This window comes from Miniopterus natalensis, chromosome 11, assembly GCF_054644295.1.
Source record: "Miniopterus natalensis isolate mMinNat1 chromosome 11, mMinNat1.hap1, whole genome shotgun sequence".
In the NCBI taxonomy this organism is placed as follows: Eukaryota; Metazoa; Chordata; class Mammalia; order Chiroptera; family Miniopteridae; genus Miniopterus; species Miniopterus natalensis.
In genome coordinates, this window is record NC_142091.1 from 43,146,156 (window position 1) to 43,162,253 (window position 16,098).

Consider the following 16,098-nt stretch of genomic DNA (forward strand, 5'->3'; position numbering starts at 1 on the left):
AACTGGACGCTCTTGTATAATCTTGTCAATCATTTTGACATTTGCCAACTACATCCTGCCTTTACATGCTTCTCTACCTCTCACACATCACATCCTCTGCCTAGAGTTGCATTCTTCCCCTTATCTTTTGAGACCCGGGGAAACTGCATTCTTGCCTCTCTGGGTCATAATGATCTGTTTGTAGTTTTGTCGTCTGCTCTAGACCATGTGGCTGTGGGGACAGAGACTAGGTCTGATTGATCAATATCCTTCAGTGCCGCACACAGAAAGGTCCAGGGAATGCTGGCTGCATGGATCCATCCGCTTATTCACAAGTATTTACTCATGAACTTCTTTATGCCAGGCAGTCTGCTAGGCACCAAACACATAGGGGTGAGCAAGGCAGATGGGGACCCCTGCCTTCATGGAGAGGGTTAGCAAGGCCAGTGAGCAGGGAAACAAACATATGGACTAGATGCTTTGTAACTGCTGTGCTTTTGGGGGGCTGCTTTAGGTAGAGGTGAGCAAGAAAGGCCTCTCACGAGACTTTGTAGCTGAGACCTGAAGGATGAGACTAAATCAGCCGTTCAGGCTGCTGAGAAAGTGAGCTCAGGGCAGGTGTCAAGTGGACAGGAGCCGGAAGCACGAGGAGCAGTCCGGCCACGCCTCTTTGGTAGATCACAGGAAGGGGTTCCGTTTTCTTCCTGGGAGCACTGGGAAGTCCTCAGAGGGAAAGATTTCAAACTTTTACTATCCCAGGTGGCTGAACAGGTGTGATTGTGCTGAATACTGCCCTGCTTCCACTGCATCCCTGTCCCTGCTGCCTCTTCTTTCGCTCCCCCCCCCCCAGCTTGCTTCCATTCGGGACCCGATATTTGCACACTGTGTGTGCTCTGCAGCCGTCTGGGCTGCTGTACTTACAGTGGGCCAGCTCTGGTGCTTGTAGCCTTGCCTGGCTCCTACCCTGGCGCTGAGGTGCCAGCAAGGTTCTGACAGCCTCTGCAAACTCCTGCTCTCATTCCTTGAGCCTGTGCTTCTGGGACCGCTGGGGCTCTGTGCCTGTTTCTGAACCTTCCTTGGCCTTTGCCCGGTGAATCACTGCCCTCTGCCTCCACATGCATGCTTGCTTTGTCTTCCTTTGCCATGCCTACCTCCTCCAAAGGAACCAGACTCTTGGGGTTATCTGGGTTCTTCCTCCCTGAGTTTAGTTTGAAATTTCTCACCCACTGAGTAATCCTGGCACAAATACATCCTGAGGTTATCTCCTTACTTGGAAAAAAAAAAAAGCTAACTTATATTGAACCTTTATTACGTGCAAGGGATTATACTAAGCATTTTCTATGAAATAGTAATTCCCCATTTAATTGTGACATCAATTCTGTGAGCTATGTGCTATTATTTTCCCCATTTTACAGAGAAGGATACTGAGGCTCAGAGGTCGCACAGTAAGTGGCAGAGCTGGGTTCCGACTCTGGCTATTTCACTGCTACTCACTGGTGTAGCCCAGTATGGCTCTCTGTGGTCCTAACATCCTTACCCACACCATCTCCAAAGCCCCATTTCTGTGGCTGCTCACTGTCCTCTCTTTCCTCCAAAGGCCCAATGTCACATCAGAGATCCTCAGGACCTTCTGTTTCCTGATCTGCACCATTCTTAGGTATGGGAGCTGTGCCTCTGGTCTTCACAGCACTTGTGCCCATTGGGCACACATATAGATTTTGCTGAATGAGCAAACAAACAACTCCTACCTAAGTCTCTTCTTAGGCTTACAAATGCTGCCACCTAGGGAGTGGGGGATAGAAGAAAAATGAAAGAAGCCACAGGAAGACAGCTTAGTCTAAAGACTTTTCTTAGTGGCAGAGTGGTCCAGAGATGAACCAATGACCACCTCTCCCATTAGAAGGGAGATTCCATATTAGGGGAGTGGCTAGACCATGTATCCTTGGAGAAGTTCTCCAGCCCTGGGAAGATGGGACTCTGCACCTTTTTAAAAATTATTATTATTATTGAGTTGACAGAGAGAGAATTTGTTGTTCCACTTATTTATGCATTCATTTGTTGATTCTTATAGATGCCCTGACCGAGGATCAGGATGACACTTTAACCAACCGAGCACCTGGCCAGGGCTGGGATTCTACACCTTGAATGGTGCTGAGTAGAGTAGAACTAAAATTGTAAGAGACAGTACTCTCCCCATGACAGTGCACCCACAGCCTTCCTAGGGGGGCACATTGGGCCATTCAAAAAGTAAAAGTGGCAGTTGAGGCTTCTCAGCCTGGATCACACCTGCCCAAGGACAGTGTTGCAGATGTGGGACAAATGCAGATATAAAACAGCTAAACTGTGACCTATTGCTGTAGGGCATGTCCTGATAGTCCTCGCTCACCAGGGAGCCTTCCCCAGTGGTGGTTGGAGGTGCCACAGATGACTCTGGAGAGCCCTAGTGGCTTTCCATTGCAGAAGCAAATGGGATCCTGTGGTAAAGATTCGTGGAAAAAGAGCACTCACACCAGTAGCAAGAGGCCATAGAGATGGCAGAAACCACAGGTCAGCTCCCAGGATTCGTATGAGAGTGCACTGCAAGGTGATGGAGGAAGAGGGCTTTGTGATCTTATGTGCATAGGGTGGACTCTCTGTAATTTTTCCTTTGTTCTATATTTGACTTTTCAGTAAGAGAAGGAGGAGACTGAGCAGGGAGAAGGAGCCATGGCTTCTGAGGCCAGTCACGCACTGGAGGCTGCCTTGGAGCAAATGGACGGGATCATTGCAGGTAAGGCAGGGAATGCTGACGGTTCACGCCCCACACCCAAGAAACTGTTTTCTCTCACTTTTCAGGCAGGGAGAAGCCCCTTGTTGGATTTACTTTATTTTATTGTGCATGCCATCTCTTTTTGAGGAGTGCAAACTTTTTGAACTCTGATATCTGCTGTGAGTTTAGGTCTCTGTTGAGACAGGGTGGATGTAACATATGTTAGCATGCGTGTAACTGTCACAGTTTGGATCCTGGCTGCGGGGCAGCTTGGGTGCAGTGAGATTGATTTTATTGTAAATTCTTCAGGGCACATGATGGCTTCTTACAGTCGAGCTGAAACTCAAAGTCTAGCCGAATTTGCCACCTAACACAGGTGTCAGCTCACCTCCCCAGCCGGACTCCAATGTGTTCCGAAGTCAGGAGGCAGCTTTGTATTGTTTCACTTCAGCACCCAGAGAATGTGCTTTTTGCCATATTGTCTTTCTCCATCGCAAACTGTTTGGCTTCATGTTTGCATCAGCCAATTAAGAATATTCTCTAGAAAAGATCCAGCAAAACTGGTTAGCAGGTTGTTCATTCGGGCCTTCGGGCCAATTAACTCCTTAATTGTGGCATAAGAGCCCGTGTTGGTTGGAACAAACCTGTCATTGAAAATCTTTCCCAGGTCTTCTTTCTGCCCTTACCTGATGCGGTCAGTGGCCTTGTCTGCTGGCTGGGTGTGCTTCTCTGGGGCTTTGCTCCTCGTGTGGAGCTGTGGCTGGAGGAGGAAGGTATAGGCTGAGTGTGGCTGGAGCCCAGGACGAGCACAGGTACCTGAACTGTCGCCTTTCAGGAATCTGCTTTTCTGCCCATTCTGCAGAGACACATCTGACTCACTGCGGGTTCTGGGCGTTTGCACCTAGGATGGGGGCGGGGGGTTGTCTGTGTGTTGAAGCTTCTTCATGTTATTGGCAGGTCTGTAACATGTTCTAGTTGTCATCTGTCAGAGACTTAGTTTCTCAGGGAACACAGGGCCCTTGAGAGGTTGTGACAATGTCCCACTTTCCAGAGACTCATAGATTTGGATGTCCTGTTCTAGGTTAGGTCCCTGAAACCCTACTGAGAGGAAAGAGTCAAGAATGTGGGTTTCCTAGCAAACTTCTCATCTGGAAGTTCCCAGGGGCTCATGTGCATTGAGCTCAGAGCCACAGAGTCATACCCCAAACTGGCTCAAGTTGTCAGCACTGCTGAGCCCTCGCCCAGGAGCGAGGAGGAGACTCTGAGAGAGCCCCTGGCAGAGCACAGAGCACTTGGATGGCTGTGAGGAATGAATGAGACACCTCCTGAAGAAGGCAGTGTGTGGGGGGTCTGTCCCTCTTCCTGCCTCCTAACTTGCCCACACAAGCATTCTTAAAATGGCAAAGCCCTGGCACAATCCCCTCTGTTTCTGAGAGGATTCTGTGGCTGGATCCTCGGGCCTCGCCTGGGTCCAGGATCTGGCCCTGGAGGGCATGGCCCTGGATGGGGTTGTGTGGTACCTGAAGACCCCTCTTTCTTTTCTTCCAGCACAGCATGCTCCCTCCTCCTTCCATTTCCTCAGTCCTCCATCCTGGCATGTTCTTTCTGGTTTTGTGTGTGTGTGTTTTTAAAAATATATCGTCATTGATTTCAGAGAGAGGAAGGGAGAGAGAAGGAGAGAGATAGAAACCTCAGTGGTGAGAGAGTCATTGATTGGCTGCCTCCCGCATTGGGGATTGAGCCTCCAACCCGAGCATGTGCCCTGACCAGGAATCGAACCATGATCTCCCGGACCCTAGGTCAAGCCCAACCGCTGAGCCATGCCCGGCCAGGCCAGGTTCTTTCTGGAGGGGTTTTCTGGGCCGCTCTGTCAGGATCAGGTGTGAGTTTTGTAGAGCGGCACCTAAGACACTTTACAGATTAGTCAGGAGGAGGACCTGCAGCCAGACTGCTTCGTTCAAATTCCAGCTCTACAAATCCTATCACAAGTAACTTGTATGATCTGTACCTCAGTTTCCTCATATTTAAATTGGGAGTAATAATAGTGCCCACCATAGCAGGTCGCTGTGCTTGCACATGTAAAGCGCTTAGAACAGTGCCTGGCACGTAGTAAGCATTATAAAATGTTAGCTCTTGATAAATTAATGAGAGACAAACATCTTTATCGCTTGAAGTCTCCTCTAGAGACACAGTAAAATTCTCATTCGTTCAGGCCCTTATTTGACCCATTGGAGTTTCGAGGTTTTCATTGTATAGGACTTGCACTGGCTTTTGTAGGCTCGCCCAGGGTTTACAAGATTAGTACATATTCTTCTGAGTGGTCTTTGCTCTGTTCCTGCCTCTTAGAGACTGTTGTCCACAGTGCAATCCTTAAAACAGAAATCAGATCACATTTCTCCTCTCCCCAAACTCTCCAATGGCTTCCATCTCAGGGTGAAATCTAAAGTCCTCGTCACAGCCAGCAATGCCCTCCGTGACCAGCCTTAGGCTGCTTTTACAGCTGCTCTCCTACCGCTTTACCTCTGGCTTATCTCACGTTAGCCGGAGCACCGGCTGTCTCAGGGCCTTGGTGCCTACTCTCCCCTCTGCTGGAACGCTGTCTTCCAGATACGCTCCAATCAGATATCTGCTGAAATGTCCCCGTATCAGAGAGGCTTCCCCTGACCCCCTTAAATATAGCACCCCCCCCACACACACACACCCACACATCACTCTCTGTCCTCGTATCCTGTTTATATTTCTTTATAGCACTTATCGCCACCTGACCTGTGATGTTCATTTCTGTCTCTTTGTGTATCATCTGCCTCCTGCACCAGAATGTAAGTTCCATGAGGACAGAGGCTTTGCTGCTCTGTCTCCACTGCCTCGATTGGCCTGTAGCACATAAAACATTTGTTTCATAAACATATGTCGCATGTATGTTTTATTTACTTTTGTGACTAGGCTCTTCTTTGTCGGTTAGAAGGCAGTTAGTGGTTTCTGGGCATATCCCCTATCTGGTTGTATGCTAAACTTCATTTATTGTTTTCTCTACTAGTGCCTTTGTTTGGCTGATTCTTTTGAAATAACAAATCACTTTTTGAAGGCTCAGTAGTTGGCACGTCCTGTGAACCGTCTCTTGAGTAGTAATTGGCTCTCGCAGTGTTTGATAAGCACTATTTGACAGATAATTCAACACTGGAGGGCATATGTTCTGTGCTATTTGTGATCAAAAGAATGATAATTATTGAATGCCTTTGTGCTGGACACTGCCTCAAGACTGTTAATATCATCCTCATTTTCAAGGTGGTTGGGCTGAACTGGACCAAAGAGCTAGGAATTTTTATGGTTGTTAATATAGACTCCGGAGTTAGACCATTGGGGATCGAGTCCCATCTCAGCCACTTGCCCTGGCTGTGGGATCTTTGGGCTTAATTTCTCTGAGTCTCAGTTTCCTTATATATAAAAATGGTAATAATAATACCTATCTCATTAGGATGATTACATTAATGTAAATAAGGCACTTAGTAAGTGCTCAGTTGTTGTAAGTTACTGTTGATCTTATTATTGACATTGTTTTTACAACCCAAGGTCATAGTGTTAGTGAACTGCAGAACTGAGATTTGAGTGTCAGTCTATCCGAGTCTCTTCTGGACTCCTTTTATTCCTGTGTTAGCTTTATGATGGTGTGTAATAGGGCCCGGGGGCTCTGTGGGGCTGTCTATAGGAGAAAAGAGTTAATTGGGAGCAAGGTCCACTTCTATTTTTGCTCCCAGTTCCTTAGCTAGAGTGACTTTGCTCTCATCTCTCTTACACATTAGACTTTCAAGTATGGATTCCTTTGCTTAAAGGGCGGCACTGTTCAAAGAAAACTTCAAACTGTGGCACCACATCATGACACCACAGACCCTGCAGAAATGACATTTTTGTGTGAACATTTAAATCTTCCTGTTTTCATTTCAATTCTCTTATTAATTTGAAGTCAAATGATATCAAGTAGTGCCAACACTACCAAAATACCATTGCTTTTGCATCTGTGTTTGAGTACCCAAGGGCTGTATTCTCTCACTTTATAAAAACTCAATTACCACGTATTTCAGTGGAAGAAAATTGTATGGGCTTCCTGCCCACCCCAAATAGCAACCATTTATGCACAGACAACATGGATTCCTACTAAAACAGACACAATTCCTTCCATAATGATTATTCATAGTCATAACACTACATAACAAGGAACTTCCCTTTATAAATTACTCTGTAGTATAATAGGCGACCGTTCACTTTCCAAAACTCTTTCCAAAAAGAGTACACTTAGGGTGTGTGATATTGATGTTTATGTGATTAAGCATTTAATACAAATGAAAGTGTCCCCCTCCTCCAATCAGTGCAGACAATGCAGGAGATCATTGCTCCCATAAACAACCAGGCCAGGGATATTCTGAGAGGATGTCCTAATGCTCAAAGTCCAAGTATGCCTGTTCCGAGCTGTCTTGTGGTGACCCTCATCTCGAGGCATCAGAGGCTCCAGAGCTGTGTGGAAAAGAAACGCCTTGTAAGGACCATTAAATGAAACTTTCTGTGCAGTCGAATTCTTTAAGCCTAAATTGGTATGCCCTGGGTGTGACTACTTGATTGGAACCCTGGAATTTTATGCCAGAAAATTGGGAAGAGGTGACAAAGACTCCAGAACCCTTGTCAAAAAGACTTGTTTCTAGTATAAAAGAATATTGTAACTTCTAGTACATGTTAACTTTTTTTTTTTTTTTTTTTTTAAAGTTTTATTGATTTTAGAGAGAGGAAGGGAGAGGGAGAGAGAGAAAGAGAAAACCATCAATGATGAGAGAGAGTCACTGATCGGCTGCCTCCTTCATGTGTCCTACTGGGGATCAAGCCTGCAACCCAGACATGTGCCCTGACCGGGAATTAAACCATGACTTCCAGGTTCATGGGCCGATGCTCAGCCACTGAGCCACACTGGCCAGGCACATGTTAACTTTTGACCTGGTCTTTTTCCCAATTGTTCCCTTTGATGCACCTGCAAATAAGACTATAATTGAATTACAGTGTTGACAATTAAAATTGAACTCTGTATGGCTTAATTACATCCCTCTGGATGGCCCAGAGCAACTGCCACATATGCTAATTTTGCAGAGGGCTTAATTTTGGGGCTAACAGATTCCATGGCTGCTCAGTGAGGCTGCTTCTGTAATAGGACCAGAGAACCCCATGGTGAGGACACAGAGGGCCACTTACTCTTCTTCACTGTGGCAAGAGGTTACTTATGTGATTATTTGCAAGCTGTACCCATCAATGACAAATAGTTTTTTAAAAGTCTGTTTTATGACAGTTATAAAAGAGGTTGCTCTGTCTGGGCCTGTCTGCCAATTCTGGTTAGTATCTGGGTTGGGTTTTTTTGTTTGTTTTTTTAAGATTGTAAGATTAAAGGTAGAATAAATTCTGATCAAGACTGAGATTATTTACCTTGGCCCATAATGATTTTAGGTGTGGTGTTAAAGGCCACATGATCAGTCCATGCTCAGAATGGGTAATTGGTCTTGTCTACGCCCTCTCTCTTAGGCAGGTCAGCACGTAGCAGTCATTGGTAACGGAGGCACCTGATTCCTGTTCGGGGTTCCTGTTGAGTGTTCTGCTGTGAGGTGTCTGGTGGGCTCAGATGTCAGAGAATACCCTTTGTGTAAAGAGGTGGCAGTGGCCCTCAGTAGCAAGCATTGTTCAGCAGCCACCATTCTCTTTTCTCGTTGATTTACTGGGTATTGCCCTTTGCATCCTGGTGTTATACGGAGGTCCCCCATCCAGTCTCTTCCTTTGCTCAAGCCCTAAGCTTTGTCTCCTCTCCCCGTCAAGTGGCCCATTCAAGCCCAGGTATTAGGACATCAGGGAATGGGTGGTGGCCTAAAGGGCGAACACCAGGCCAGATGCTCTTACCCTGAGGTTCTGAGCTCTGAAGGTTTCCTTCAGTTTAGTTGCTTTTAAAGAGTGTGTGTGTGCGTTTCTTCATCCTTGGAGGGCTTTCTATATACAACTCCTCTGCCACTGCCTGCCCTGTTGCTGCTATAATGCTGTCACCTTCCGCGGCTTATGGCCCCCGTCCTGCATCTCAAGGCCAGCAGCGGCAGGCCGAGTCCTCTTGTCATCTCTGACCCAACGTCCAGACTCTATTTCCTGATTTAAGGGCTTATGTGATTAATAATCTAGGATAATCTAATCTCATGACTCAATCACATCTGTAAAATCCGTTTTGCGAAGTAAAGAACACATTTATAGGTTCCAGGGATTAGGTTATGGACATCTTTTGGGGGAGTGTCATTATTTTGTCTAGCACAATGATCAGTAAACAATATCCCTTTATTCCCCTCCTTAGTTTTAAACCAATTAAGGAACAGACAAAGACAAAGGGAGACCAAAATAGCAGCTTTATCTTTCGTTTTATAGATTAAGGTTAGCTTGGCCTAAAGCCATAATTAGGATCTTGACTACCACCCGTGTGTCTCTCTCTCTCTCTCTCTCTCTCTCTCTCACACACACACACACACACTCACTCTGGACTTAATTCCAAATACAGACTTCCACCCTGCTGGGGCAGAGCTGGCCTCGGAAAGCTTCCCTTCCCTGAGGATACTGCTCATATCCAGGGACAGGTGACTTCAGAGAATTCCTTCTTTCAGCTCTCTCCTCAGGAGTCATTCTTCCTTTGAGGAAAAATTGAATGAAGGGAGGCGGGGGAGAGGCCACAAATGTGGCCTTAGTGGAAACCATGTTCGATTCTCATGGAAATATGGAAACAGGAATAGGTCCCCCCACGTAGCACTTCCTGATTGTTGTTGAGACTTCCTATATGGCCTCGACTCTGGTCAACTTTGAAAAAATACTTTGTATGTGCTTGAACATAATGTACCATCTCTAGTTGTTTGCGACATAGTTTACTGTTTGTCCTTTGTTGTTTTGATATATGCTTTTTGGGTCTGCTTGATCTGTCATTTCCCAAGGGAGATGTTCACAATGTGTTATCTTTTTTTACATACTGTGGGATTTGGTTTGGTAAGTTTGTGGTTAGGTTCTGTATATCTCAGTTCATCAGTGAGAAGGTCTGTGATTTCCCTTTGAGCTCTCACGTCTACCCAGTTGCCCAGTTCCAGGGCACCATTCACACTCTGATCCACAAGTTGCACTGGCAGGTTCTCATTGTGTGAACTGAGAGCCTCCTTTTCTATCCTGAACAAAATAGAACTATTCACTTCTTGAAAGTTTGATAGAGCTAACTTGTAAAAGCATTTGGCCTGGTGTTTCCTCTGTGGGAAAATTTGAAAATTATGGCTGCATTTTTATAGGACTATTTAGATTATTTTAAAATTTATTTTTATCATTTTATCTAGTGATTATGTGTGTGTAGCTGTTTTTACCAGTCTGATCAACATACCTACTCTATTGTATGGAATAATTTAGTTTTAGCTTTTGAATACTCATTCAGTGTCATAATTTTTGCATGTCTCTCTTGATAACATCAAAGAACTGGATTTCTTTTATTCCATTATTCAAATTTTTGAGTTTAAATGAGTGATTTTAGTGCATTTATAATTATTATAATTACTGGTATAAAGGTATGTGTGTGCTTACTTTTCGGTTTTATGTTGTCTAAGACCACAGAGTGATAGAAAGTTAATGAAAATCTCAATCTTCCCACCTACTTTTGGCCTGACTCACCCTACATTTATAAAAGGGTGTGTATGTGTATGTGTATTGGAGTGTATCCAGGACGGAGACGGATTACTCAGCAATTGTGTGGAAATTAGGGGTCTTGCTCTGCATCAGTCCATTTTCCGGCCTGAAGTTGGGCTGGGGCCTCCCAGTCACATCTAAATTGGATCTGGAGGGGCCAGAGAGTGCTGAGCACTCACGGAGTGTGGGGAATCGGGCAGCTTCCTAGCTCCCCAGAGTCACGGACTTGTTTGTGGACTATGATCCACGGTTCCCTCTATCCTGTACTTTCAGAAAGCAAACAGGCAATCAGATGGTAATTGTTTCCTTCTGTGTGGATTTCTCATTCCAGAGGCTGCTGTGGTAAGAAGGAGGCTGGCTCTTAGAAGAGCAAAGGGTCCTGGAATTAGACGTCAGGCCTGCAGTGTACTAGTGGGTGAGGTGGCCCTACAGCCCACATTTTCCAGGAGAGGCCTGATTTCAGATAGTTTATCCAGATGCCCTGAAACTCCACCATCTAGGCCATATTTTTGAAAGTGTTTCTTACAGCTGAAAGTGACTCAGAAATCCTGTAGTAGACTGTGTTGCCCCAGTTTGGGTTTGAAAAATATATCACTGTACTTAGCATAAAAGACTTTTAAAAAAAAAAAAAAATGGTGGGGTTTAGAAAGGCAAACACAGTCCTATTTGGGACATACCAAATTAGAAAGAGCTGACCCAGTATCCCAGATCTCAAGGAAGTGCAAGCACTCTTCCCCTTAGCTGTTCGTCCAGGCACATGTGCAGACATCCAGTTCCACTCCCCTTCCACACTGACTGGGCAGGGGCATGGTGCTAGGAACTCGGCCAGCTGTGATGGGGACTCTGCGCTTGGAGACTTCAGCGCCCTTGGGGGGAGATGAGATGTGGATACGCAGAGGAATTAATACACGTTAAAAGTGCGAGTACATCAGCCCAGCCAGGCGTGGCTCGGCGGTTGAGTGTCGACCTAGGATCCAGGAGACCGTGGTTCGATTCCCGGTCAGGGCACATGCCTGGGTTGTGGGCACTATCCCCAGTCAGGGGCATGCAGGAGGCAGCCGATGAACGACTCTCTCATCACCGATGTTTCTGTCTTCTCTCTCCCTCTCCTTTCCTCTCTCTGAAATCAATAAAGGTATATATTAAAAAAAAAAAAAAAAAAGTGTGAGTATGTCAGCAGATATAGAGTCTTCCCAACTGGGGAGATCCAGAAAGTAGCCCAGTTCACTAGACCCACATCAGAAGTGCACGGTGTCCCTTCCACCGCATCTGTTGATCACAGCGAGCCACTGGGCCAGCCCAGAGTCGGGAACCACCTCAGGAGGAAAGCACCAGAATGCACATACAAGGACAGGAGGAAATTTTGGTGATCACGTGTGCAGACAATCTACCACATTAATTCAAAGGAAAGCAAGATTTTTTTTGAGAGAGAAATATCAATGTGAGAGAGACACATCGATTGGTTGCCTCCCGCACATGCCCAAGGTCAAACATGCAACTGAGGTACGTGCCCTTGGCCAGAATCGAACCTGGGACCCTTCATTTTAAGGTCCGACGCTCTAACCACTGAGCCAAACCAGCTAGGGCAGGAAAACAAGGTTATTAATCTAAAAGCTGAAGAATGGCATCTTACTGTTTTAGCTAGCATGTTTTTGGTCGGTGGCAAGGGCTGTCTGTGTTTTCCCAGTTGTCTAATGGTGTGAGCTTCCTTATGTTAGCCCCAGTGGGCACAGTCATCCGCCTCTGACAGGTCTCTTCTTACCATGGCCCACTCAGGGTTGAGGATGGTTTCTGCAAAGTTTGTGAGTGATTCTGCTCAGGCAGAAGTGGTCTTCTAGGCTTCTTCTCCATCCCTTTCCCCTCTCCTTTCACTACCTTTGCTCTTTACCAGTTCCCTCCCCATGGCATCCACCCTTCTTACCAAGGTTCCTACCTCTATCTTGTTTTAGGCACAAAAACAAGTGCAGATATTAGTGATGGTACCTGTGAGCCTGGCCTGACCTCCCCTGCCTCCTACACGAACCCCTTCCCAGTGCTCCATCTCGTTGAGGACCTGAGGCTGGCCCTGGAGACGCTGGAGCATCCTCAGGAGAGAGAAGCGCTCCTGAGCCAGATCCCAGGCCCCACTGCCGCCTACATAAAGGAGTGGTTCGAGGAGCGCTTGGTGAGTAGGCCCGTGGCCTGTGTGGGGAACCACTGGGGAGCAAAATCACAGAGTCCAAGGACTGCCACCACTGCCTGGGGATGTTACTTCACCTGTGCACTTTCCGGTCTTTTCTTGCTTCCAGTCCAGCTTTAGTCAACCCCCACAGGGTGGTCCTTCCCTGGAGGAGGGTAGAACCCAGTCAAACAGCTTAAGCTGCACAGTCAGCCTGCCTGTACCCCAGCCCCTCTTCTGAGAAAGGGAAATCAAGGTCCAGAGAAGAGCAAACGTAGAAGATTTCCCCCTAGGATTGCATGGACCACTCACAGATTTATAAGCTCTAGCTGGGGCGCCTGCCCCTGGCTGAATCCCCTGCCCCTGCACTTCAGACCCCCTTGCCCTGGCAATGCTTCCTTACTCTCCTCCTGCTCTTTCTGGATCAAGCCCGCACACCAGCTAGTCTCTAAGGGCAGCTGATGGGTAACCAAAGCTGTAAGTATGTGGCTTTGGTTACTCATCTGCCTCCCTGTGGAGACCAGCTGGTCAACATTAAGAGACTAGTAATGTCTGGGAATGGGTCAGGGGAGGAGCTAGCCCACTGAGGGATTGATCTGCAAGGCAGTCATTCCAGGGCTGGGGGGAGGGAGGAGCCTGGGGGGGAGGAGCTGGGGGGAGGAGCCTGGGGAGGGAGGGGAGGAACATGGGATTACCTAAGCTGAGCTGGAGGCTGGAAGCCCGGATGCAACCTTCTGAAGCTAGAGCCCTGCAACCCGAGTCAGAACTGGAAAGGATGCATAGAGCGAGGAAGGCAGGAACAGGACCACTGCATGAGGAGGGAGGGCTTGATGTTGGAAACCGCAGGCCCAGGAGGTTGAGACACCCTCGCACAGGGGCCCTGTCGTTTGTCACAGGCTACATCCCAGGTGTCCGAGCCTGCTTTCTGTTCGAGAGGCCTCTGTCAGTAGTCTCATCCCCATGCCTTCCTCTGAACACTGAAGAATCCTTCATTATATTCATTATATGTGTTATTCCATATTTTCGTTACATAGGCTGTCTGCCTGCCTGGTGTTCTTTGTGTACCTATAGCAGTGTGGTGGGCAGAATGATGGCCATTTCTTCAGGAGGCCTTGAGCGCATCCGCATGAGGTAGGGTTGAGAAAGACTGCAGATATTCTCCTGCCAGTTCAGGTCAAGTTTTGCTGCCAAATAATTTTGGCACCAACATTATTTAAAAAAAAAAAAAAAAAGACTTGGTTTTAAGAGCTTTTCTGGGTTTCAGAATTCCAGGTAAGGGATGGTGCACTTACATGAAGAATATTCCAATGCAGAAAACAAAACTAAAACCAAGTGTTGGGTATTGGATGTCACCATTCCCAATGTCCATCAGCCATAATCCCTCTCTGAGAGTCACTTGTTAGCCCTCTCTGTCCCTGGGCTGGCCTGTCCCCATGTGCCTGGGTCCCTTTGGTAATGTGCAGCCTTCTCCACTGTTCCCTGAACCTTACATTAGGCTGCAGAGCAGTTTTGCACCTTTATATTTTAAACACCTCATCTCAGCTCTGCTCAGGACCTTTCCACACATAGCCAAGAGATTCATCGAAGTGTCTTCTCCAACAGACCCAGTCTGCCCAGAGTACAGAGAATAGCTGGAGTTTTTATTGTTTACTGTATAGTAACTATGTACTTTCATCTTGTATGGATATGCCTGGATTTGTGACCATTTCTCTAATATTGACATTTCGATTATTTTTAATCTTTCACTAATAGAGGATAAATTTGTCCAGAGATATTTGTCTTTATCTCTAGGTATTTCCTTAATGTAGAGTCCTAAAAGTAGTATTACAGAGTTAAAGGAGGGTTAACAGACAAAATACAGGATGCTCAGTTAAGTTTGAATTTTAAGCAACAAATAATCTTTAATAAATATGTCCCATGCAGTTTGCTAAATCTGGATGCTCTAATGCAAAGGTGTAATATCTTTATAACAATTTTTCCAAACCACTTTTTAGAAAGATTTTACTCATTTATATTTTCATTAGCAGGGCTTTTGTACATCCTGATCAATAATAATCACTAAAGTTAAAAAACTAACCAAAATAAATTTACTAATTTCATAGGGAAAATGTTTTCCTTTTATCGTTGTTGCATTGCTTTGTTTAGTAGGAACGTTAAGCATTTTTTTCATTAGTTTAGCATTTACTCTTCTGAATGGTCTCCAAACTGTTGATCTCATACCCCTATCTGAACAAAATTTCATTCTCCATCTATACATACTCACCTAAGTGGTAATGTCCTAATGTATGTAAATTATAAAACATTCCCCAAAGTAGAGATTTTTAAAGGACTGGTTAAAAAATTGTTACAATATTTTCTTCAGACACACCCCAGAGATCACCTTGGTCCCTGAGTGTGTCTATTACCCTGATCTTTTCATATTCTATGCTTTGTTTCTATTAGAATTTTGGTGCTTTTCTTGTGTATTTAAGTGACCTTTATTCTTGGCCCTTTGCTGTATTTGCAGGGTTTATTTTCCTCATGTGGTTTTTAAATGTCGTTTATGGTGCTTTTTGAGAACATGAATTTTAAAAGGATTGTGGTAGTTAACTCTATGAGTCTTTCCTGTTTGGGTTTCCTGTTTTCCTTTTTATCTCTAGAAAGGCCTTTCCCAGCCTCGGGTCAAGTAATACCTTTTTCTTCCTCCAATAGGTTTATGGTTTGATTTGTAGCTTATAGTTAACTCTAATGCATCTGCAGTGTTTTTTAGTGTGTCATGTAAAATATGAATCTAACTTTTATAATTTACCCAAGAATATTTAAAATTTTTTTATTCAAAGGCAGTCGATGTGGTTATAGGTTTTTGCAGGATTCATTGCAAAAACAGCTTGTGTTTACATCTGTAGATTTCTTTTGCGGTTATTTACAATGATTGAGGAAATGTCTTCCTTTGGAGAGATTTTCCTAAAAATTGTTGCATTCATAAATCTTTTAGAGTAATTATAGCCATCAGCAACCTATGAATGGTATACTTTTGGGGGTCAAAAGTTCATATAAACATTCCATAATACTGGGGCTGCATGTTAATGTTTTGATTTTGGACAGAGACAGCCTGTCTGTGTTTTAGGTCTTGCAGACCTGAAGTCATTTTACAATCTGAGTGCACTCACATTCCATAGTCAGGCTTATCTGTATGGAAACAGCATCTAAAGCAGTGAACCAACCCATTGGTACTGCTTAGATCGGCACTTTTAGTTAGAAACCCTTGCTACTCTTATTGTGGCCTAAGGACCAGCAGCTTTGGCATCTCCCTGTAGAGTGTAAGAAACAGAAAGTGCAGAATATGGACCCACTGAACCAAGGCCAGGTGATTCATATAGGCATTAAAGTTTGAGAAGCACTGCCTCAAACCTCAGAGACTCACTTGAATTACTTAAAAAGTAAATCACTTGTGGCTTAGAATTAATATTGGAACTAGTACGGTAGCTTGAGGGTCAGGCAGGCAGCCTTGTGCCCT

The 16,098-nt window shown here is 45.4% G+C and overlaps 1 protein-coding gene across 1 annotated transcript in view; it reads left to right on the top strand.

The window, feature by feature from the left end:
• The window catches only part of PPFIBP2 (PPFIB scaffold protein 2), a 112,699-nt gene that overhangs the window by 22,743 nt on the left and 73,858 nt on the right, over window positions 1-16,098 (top strand). The window contains exons 2-3 of the mRNA XM_016213961.2: window positions 2,650-2,749; window positions 12,394-12,608. Of these exons, the coding sequence (XP_016069447.2) occupies window positions 2,686-2,749; window positions 12,394-12,608 (279 nt within the window). The 5' untranslated portion in view covers window positions 2,650-2,685. The remainder of the gene's footprint in view (window positions 1-2,649; window positions 2,750-12,393; window positions 12,609-16,098) is intronic.